Here is an 8,569-nt window from a genome sequence, read left to right on the forward strand (position 1 = left end):
GCCTCCTCCAACCTAGCAGACTTTCAGTGAGCAGAGAACCAAGTTAGAGGACATGAAAGGAATGCTGAGGTAGCAACTTCAGAAGAGTGTCTTTCCACTTGCTTATTTCTAGTTTATTTTAAATTACCAGAAGATGACCATGAAAAAGCAAATAGCTCATCTTTTTTTCTTCTCTCTGTATTGCATCCTGCAGGATTCTGGGCACTAGAAGAAGCTTAAAGGATAAATAAGTCATCCCAGTCACAGCCCTCAAGCTAGTGAGTGAAAAGTTTCCACTTTCTCTTTATACAGCTGGTGGAATGACTTTGCCAGGATGTGGAAAGGGGCCTCAAAATTTTTCATCTCCTTCTGTAAAGAAATAAGAAAGTTGTGAATGACAGATGGAATAAGCATTTGACTATTTCTGTTCTAGCTGCTTCACAAAAGACAGATTAAAACTGAGGGTGAATTAGATGACAAACAAGTGGAAGACACCCCCCCCCCCCCCCCCCAATTATCTTTCTTTACCTGAAAGAGAAGATAACTTTACAAACACCCACTTCCACAGATGGTGAAAGGAGCAGATACTCACCACTGACATCTCACAGTATTCCAGGCCATGTTTCTCAGCCCACTCCTGTGCTTGTTTCTGCTCCACAACTCGACGACCAACCAGGTCTGTTTTATTTCCCACTAAGACACCTACAGAAAAAAAAAACCATGAAACAAAGGGAAAACAACAACCCAGAAATGCTGACTTGTTAGCAATAAATGCTGGAACATTTGTAGAAGTAGCTGAAAAAGTTGGAGGCGTGGAGAACAGTCTACAACTACCTAGAAAAGATGCCACAAAGGAAACGTATTCGCGCCTTATCTGCTTTGTGATAAAAGCAAATGAGTTGGAGGAAGCCATGCCTGCCCCTGGCTTAAAATAAATGCTCTACACCACATCTCAATGGGAGCAACTGCTGTCATACAAGAGGAGAGCAGATAACAAGAATCTCACCCATTTCTTACCTGGGATGTGCACTCCAACTGCTTGAGCCCTCAGCTTCTCCAACCACTTGGCACAGTTGTTGAAAGACTGCTCATTAGTGACATCATACACAAGGCACAGGACGTTGGGTTGCTCCCACTGCACAGCAAGAAGGGAACATTGTCAGCTCTAATGAAACTGACGTGGTCAACAGCCAGTCTGTCAACAGGGCAAACGCAGATGCTAAGACAAAAATAAAAAGCCTAACATACAGGAATCCTATGCCCTGGCTGAGGTTTCACATTTCAGTTGAGCTGACTAAATGGATAGCTGGCACTGGGAGAGGTGGTCTTGCTCTCTTTCCCCATTCCTGTCTGCACGGTCCTGCTCCTTCACTTGTGTTGGCTCTGGCACTCATCTGATCCCTTGGGAAGCTGATTCTTCATGCTGAATCAGCGCAAAATTAATCCTAGAGAAAAAAGTAGAAAGGTTTTCTTCCAGTTTGAGAAGCTGAGCCAGCTTCTAGAGGGGTCCCTTGCAAACCAGACCTAGTGCAAGGGCAAAAGTGGAATTGCCTCTTGTAGAGCAATGTACCATTAGGTTGACTTAGCCATCTTATGAAACCTCACATGAATTAATTGATCCTAGGACTCAAAATGAGATAAAACAATGGGGAACTGTGCAGGTAAAGACATAAACACGAGAAGGAAAAAAATCAAGGGCAGTCTTATGCTCAAGGACAAGAATTTGTCCTATTGGATCAAACACATCACTATAACACAAAAAAAACCCCCCACTGTTGGAGTAGCAGCAAAATAGATGTTTTTCTAAGAAATAAAAATAACTTTAACAAACAGCACACAGCGATTCTCAGTTAAACATCCCTATTTTTTTTGTAAGAAAACTGAATGACTATCTGCCTTCCTTCCTCTGGAAAGTATTTCTTCTAGTACTTTTACAAGTTTTAGAGAGGAAGAACAGGATGCATTGGCAACTGAGGTAATTGCTCCCATTTACACTAAAGACAAAGTTTGCTACATCTGCCAGACTGAGGAGTTCAGATCTTCAAAGCAAAAGCACTTCTTTGGAAGAAGAGGACTGTTACATAAGACTTACCAGTTTCTCCAGCATTTCAGAAAATAGATCTTTTCCTGCAGAGTCAAATATGAAGAATTCCTGAAAGCGGAAGCAGAAAGAAGGCTCTTGCCAGGAAAAATGCAGTATAGGGAAAGGTTTTGAAAGTAAATACTGGAACTTGTAACTCCTGCATTTTATTCAGTACAACAGTGTTGTGTCCCTAAGGGACAAGTTCCCCGCACTGAGAATAATCCACTTCAAATAGTATGAGGAAAAAAAATAGCTATTTTTCATGTATAACCAATAAAAGGGTTACCTCCAAGGCCCCAAGTCTGGTTTCCATCCCTACTGGAAACAGAATATGTGGGGCGGGACAGTAACCTGCGGGACTGTATATAAATATACTACTTATACAAAATTATACACGTGGTCTACATTCCACTAGTGGGGTATAGGGCAATAAGGAAAAATAACAGGTAAGTTCCAGCTTCTGTAGTTTAAGAAACATGAACTAAAACTGAGTGCCCTAAAGGACAGAACAGAATCCTAACAAAGCTGGCAACAGCTTTGATTGAAGATGTCATGTTGGATACAAGTATGTAAAAATTACATTTTTAAGATTAAACTAACCCTGCAGTATCAGCAATTGTACATGATCAGCCTCATTTCCTTAATGCAACTTAACGGCCTTATGAACATGCAAAGCGATCTTCCACCAGAATGAGACTGAAGTCAGGTTTGAGCTCTGGATGTCTCTTTCTGACCCAATTTATGTCACAGAAAAACTCACCACACTATCACTTGTCTCTGGAACTGATACAGCCTTCACCAACAATTCTATGCCCGTTGTCTGTCAAGAAAAATCAGGAAAACAAGAATCAGAAGAGTTTTTAAGAGCCTGTCCGACTGCATACCAACTACGCATTGGATTGAGGCAGTTCTTGTGAATCATTACAATCCCATCAAACATAGACTGCTGGGAACTCCTCATCGCTCTGGTAACATACTCCCACCTACATGTCAAAAGCCACATCGATTTGCTCTGATGGGAGAAAAAGACAGAGAAGAACCGATGTCCAGAGATTTGCTTATATACAACTAAGGGTACTAGCTGAAATCTGCAGGGCTACGTTCACTATCACATTGCTGCGCTAAAGCACGCCTTAGAACGTTTTGCACCAACCATGTGATCAGCTAACATATGGGACTGAGGTTATTTGTGCCTCTTCCACCTTTTATCTCATTCTGCTTTGTAGCTTGTTTGTTTGTTCTATTTCCATCCTTAACTTCTGGTTTCCATCTTTATTTCAATGAATAAACATATTTTAGGGGTTTTTTTTCCTCCACACTCCTATTTTCCTTTTTTTACTTTACTTATATTTACTTTTATTTTTATCCTGCTTCTGATTAGTCATCACCATTGATTCTCACACTGAAAGACTGCAAACTGTATCCTCTTCATCTGGGAACAGTTTCTGTAGATTATAATTATCTTGGGGCTATGCAGCACATCTTCATGTTTGCATAGTGATAAGCGCACTGTCCACATGCACATTAAATAGTTGGAATTAAAAGCTTTCTCCTTCAGCAATGCTTTTTCATAGAGCACTCCCTAAAGGGGGAAGCTCTCTAACACCACAAAAGCTTGTGAAAACATTGGTTCAGCAGGAAAATTAGAAAATTAACTAAATTACTCTGCATTAAGTTTCAAAACCAGCACCCACATAATGTAAAGACTTACAGAATAGTAAATGGTTCCTCTTCAGAATCTAGGGTGTAAGAGAAAGAAAATCCTATAAGACCCCACCTTGAATGCCTCAACTTAAAATCATATTATTTATTTTATTCTAGACCTTCTTAGTTTTCTCATGCAACTTAGAAAAATGTTGGATAGCAGTTTGAGCCTGTTGTATGCTTACCAGTGTGTAGTTCTTCTGAAAATGAGCCCCATCATTGCGGAACATTTGGGCTAAAGCACTCTTCCCCACAGCTGGATCTCCTGCAAAACCAAAAACATAAAAGATTTTTGTTTCATCTCAGAGAATGTTATTTTCCCTCAGTTCTGTTACTATCACATGCCATAAGAGCTTGGATGCTCTAACTCTGAATACAGGCAAAATAACTGTCACAAGAAGCACAAAACAATCTTAAAGGTAATACCCACGTGAGGAAATGAATATTGCCATTATGCGCACTGGTGTTGACATCAGATTTCTGCTCTACGAATGACAGGAAAGGGTGCCCAGATCAGGGTGCAACTGCTGTTTGTTCTGAAATTCATGCCTACCCTATAGCCTTTACCTAAGAATTAAAATTTCCCAGATAGCTTGTCATGTAGAGAAAAACAAAATGTGATAAGGGAGACTGGGCTGCACAGGATGCTACTTCCTCTCCTTAGATTACCCATTTCCCCGGCTTCAAATCCTTGTTATATACTGAGTTTAGGGAAGAGACCGGTCATTTATGTACTACAAAGCTGCTTCAGCTGGTAACATTCCTCGATGAACTCTTCTTGCTGACCCTGCTAAGAGAGCAACTCTTGCTGACTCAATGCTGCTGGTGGCTCATTAGTTGCATCCTGGGCCTAACAGAAGCAAATGTCACTTGGCTGGAGAGAAACAGCCTGCTGATTCATCCCTATATGGAAGGAAAACCAAGGGGCTTTAGTTTTTGCTCTTCTAGAGCCAAGGCTTTCTGGTATGGCTTGCACAACAGTTTGGGTGGACCTGGCAGCTGCCTGCTTTGGCCTGCCGTTACAAAACTCCGTAAGATCCAAAGCAATGGCAGAGAACTGCAGAATTCACATATGCCCATATCACTCCATGAAAAATATCCTAATCCTTGCAAAACAAAGACTTAATGTTCCCAAAGGGCTTTTCCTCTCTTCACATGCTGTCTCAGTAGCCTGGATAGTTCAAAGGACAGGAACGAGGAATTAAATACCTCAGTGGTTCTAGCTTTACCCTTAAAAGAACACTCATGGCAGCCAAGCCTGGAATACAAGTCTTTTATGTTATGTTGATAATAAATAAACCCAGAAAGGGGTATATTTTGATGCTACTACAGCTTCCTAGATGGTGTTTTGAAGGAAATTGGTAAAGCTATTGGCTCACATAATATTATAGAGGAGGAAGGGTGTTTTGGATAGTGACAATTGCTCCTAGATGCATTAACCAAATGTAGTTCTTGTTTAAACATTTTTAGCATGCTTGCTTACTTTGAGCTGAGTTGGGCTCATAATATTTAGACAGGAAAATCTGGTAAGTCAGCTTGTTTGTTCCCTGATCAGTTCAAGCTTCTGCTGAAGACAACACTCTGTTCTGAGTGGAAGCTATTCTGTATTTCAATAGACAATTAGATCTGTCTTTGTAAAATGAGAGAGAGAAGCATACATTTCTCCAAACTGCACAGGCATCATCCAGTACAAATTCTTAACTAATGTGTTGCCTTTCTTCAGTTCAACAGCCCCAGTTGTTCTTTCCCTCTTCTTATTCTTTGCCACCCTCTTAGCCCATTACATCACTACACTTTCTCAAAATAATTTTCCTTGCCCTTTTCATTTAGTTTGGTCTCATCTGCCAATACTGCATCCCACAGTATTTATTCTATCCGTATTTCTGTTATTCTGCCAGAATCTGTAGCATGTCTCTAAAACGCCTGCTACTGCCAACTGTCTTTCTACAATGAAAACCTTTTCGTAGTGTCTCCATAGTAAGCTCAAACAACAATATCTTTCACTGTGTGTCTGTAAATTACCCTTGAGATAACACAGGAATCACTTTCTATTGTCAAGTTAATACTCTCTCTTTTGCTAATAAAAGCCCTTTTCCCCTGTTGTTCTCTTTGACCTTGGTGCAGCTCCCAGTACTGTGAGCCACTCTATTCTTCATAACCATTTCCTTAGGTACACAAGAGATCCCTGTTCCATCTCTGATGTTTTTGCTCCTACCTATGTAATTGCATTTTCTTGTTCCCTTTAGGTTGTTGGGGTTACTCATCTCTTATGCCTCTTTCACTATATTGGTCTCTTCTGCAAGAGAGAAGTTATTTTGCCTGGTCTGCTTCATTAATTTATTATTTTTAATAATACACAGATATTATTGTAGCACTTAGGAGCACTACATATGGGACAGGACCTTCCTGTTGTTTGTGTTGTGAACAGAATTGAAAAGGCAGCTCCAGACCCAATTGGGATTAAGCACATAACTGGGTCATCCAAAGAAAACCTATGTGAATTTAAAATGGTCATGGAATTGGCCTTTGGTAACACTGAACAACAAAACTTGAAAGACTTAAGCAAAGCCTATGTCTTGGGACCTGGAAAATTCCAAATGGGAAAGCATATGTGAGTTTCAAATCTAGAAGGAAGGCAAGATACTCATGGTGTCCACAGTAACTATCAACAGAGGCACGAGGGAGAGTAATTCTTTTGCATTTGGCAAAGATCACACCTGGCTTTGTGCAAGTTGATGGTTAGCTGCTTCTGAGGTTAAAAAAAGGCAAACATTTTACTCTGGATGAAAGAAGCCGGTTTTGGAGCGAAGAGTTAAACCTGGGAGTTGTCTGCACACAAAGGTTTCATGCATTTGTGCTTCTGGATGAGGCTGCACAGAGGGAGGGGAAAAAAAAAGTAAAAGTTTTCTCCCCTCAGTGTTAACAGTCAGCTGTACTTACTTTCAACACCTCCACAATCTGTCCTGACTAAATAAACCAGTGTCTTCACCTCAGTTTTTTTTCAGGTTAACCTCCAGTTTTCCTGGGGAAAAAGACGTCTCTGTGAAGTGCACACGCTTCCTCCTTCTACTCTTCGCTAAGGCTCTCCCTTTCCATCACACTCTCAGAATCACCCCATTTCTGGCACGAATTTTTCCTCCAGCCCAAAGGGAGCCTCCCACAAGAGGCAGGACTCGGCTGCCTACCCTGCTCTCTTCACACTTTCCCCATCCTCAGCCCACCTTTCCACACTGCAGAAATACTCTTTTTCTTTCTTTTTCTTTCCTTTTTTTTTTTTTTTTCAGATCCTGCCCTTGCATTTCAGCTGGTCCGACTGCGCTTCACACCCTCCCTGATTCTCCGCCCGCCGCGGGAGGGAGAGGACGCGGGGCAGGTAACCACAACCGCCGTGTCCACCGTTCCCTGCTGGTCCCCGCCGCTCTCCTGTCGCCTCTTTCCCCACCGCGCCTCCGTCGGGGCGTCCCCTCGACGAGGGGCTGAGAGAAGCCAAGGCCGCCACCCGCCCGCGGCTCCCCCCTCGCGGAGGGGAGCGGGGCGTCCCAGCGCCGCCCCGCTGCTGGCCTCGCCCCACCCCACCCCGCGGAGCCCGCTCCAGGCCCCTGTAGCCAACGGGGCGGAGGGGACCGGAGGGGCCGGACTCACCTGCCAGGAGGCACTTGGCGGCGAGCTTCACCATCGCCCCGGCCCGGGGGAAGGCGGCGGCGGGCCAGGAGGGCCGCGGCAGAGCGCGGTGGCGGCAGCCGCTGCCCTAGCAACAGCGCGGCCCTAGCAACCGAGCGCCCCGCCTCCTTGGGGGGGGTGACCGCCCGCCTGGCTCGGTTGGCTGTGAGCTCTGCTCGTCAATGCTACCCGGAGTTGTTATTGGTTCTCTTGTCTTTTCCCGCCCACCAAGCATCCTGTCATTCAAACCCGCCCCTCCGCCCCTGCTGGTAGCGAAGGCGGGGCAGCGTGCTCAGCGGATGGTGCCGTGGTGTTACGGGGGCGACGGGGTGGATTCCGCCCAGCAACTAACTACGTTGCCAGGAGCCGGCTGGTGATTGGGTAGAAGAGAGGCGACCGTACCACGTCGTCGAAATTAACCCACGGGGGACAAAGCAGAAAATAATAAAGTTACGGGCAAGGAACTATCTAACAGGGGCGCGGCAGCAATAAGGAGTGCGAGCGAGGGAGAGAAGCCTCCGTCCTCTGCCTACGACCCCACGGAACGGGATCTTCCGCGCAGCAGCATCCCCACGCCCACGCCTGGCTGCGGCCCTTCCTGCGCATGCGCACGACCGGACGCTCGTTTCCTCCCCCCCCCCCCCCCCCCCCCCGCCCCCGGCCATTCCCCGCACCCGCCCGCGCGCGGTGCTGTGCGCGTGCGCGGACGGTGAAAGTAGGGGGTGGTCCGCCATGGCGGCTGAGGAGAGGGGCCGGCCGTGGGGCAGGAGTTGTGGGGCCCACCCCAGGGCAGGGCAGGGGGCTGTGTCCCGTCACCGGCTGCGGGAGTCCCGTGGTTTGGGTCACTTTTTTTCCCCTCAGGGTTCAGAGCTGGAGTCAAATCGGAGCGGGAATTGGAACTGCCCGGCCCCTGTCTGCACCCCGCTTTGTTCTTTGCTGCGGTTGCTTATAAGTCGGCCACAGATCTCCCGAATGTCGCAGTGTAGGTTGGGGGTTGGGACAGCGTGTTTAAAACAGACCCTTTACGAGGCCTGTGTGTCGGGTGTGGTAGTTGAGCAACGTTGCTTCTCAACCTGGATCTGCATTTGATCTGTTACCCTTTCCTCCAGTTCTGTCTTGCTTTTGGCTATGTTACTGTTCTCC

The 8,569-nt window shown here is 45.4% G+C and overlaps 1 protein-coding gene across 1 annotated transcript; it reads right to left on the reverse strand.

Annotated features, from left to right (window-relative positions):
• Positions 1–100: 100 nt before the first annotated feature.
• On the reverse strand, positions 101–7,491 carry IFT27 (intraflagellar transport 27). The gene is made up of 7 exons (XM_082308414.1): positions 7,409–7,491; positions 3,952–4,031; positions 2,823–2,882; positions 2,072–2,131; positions 997–1,114; positions 572–681; positions 101–348 (listed from the first exon to the last, which is right to left on the reverse strand). Exons 1-7 carry the CDS (start codon positions 7,440–7,442, stop codon positions 250–252), a joined length of 561 nt encoding a protein of 186 aa, XP_082164540.1. The 5' UTR covers positions 7,443–7,491; the 3' UTR covers positions 101–249.
• Between the last annotated feature and the right edge of the window lie 1,078 nt (positions 7,492–8,569).

This window comes from Platalea leucorodia, assembly GCF_965183815.1.
Source record: "Platalea leucorodia genome assembly, chromosome: 4".
NCBI lineage: Eukaryota > Metazoa > Chordata > Aves > Pelecaniformes > Threskiornithidae > Platalea > Platalea leucorodia.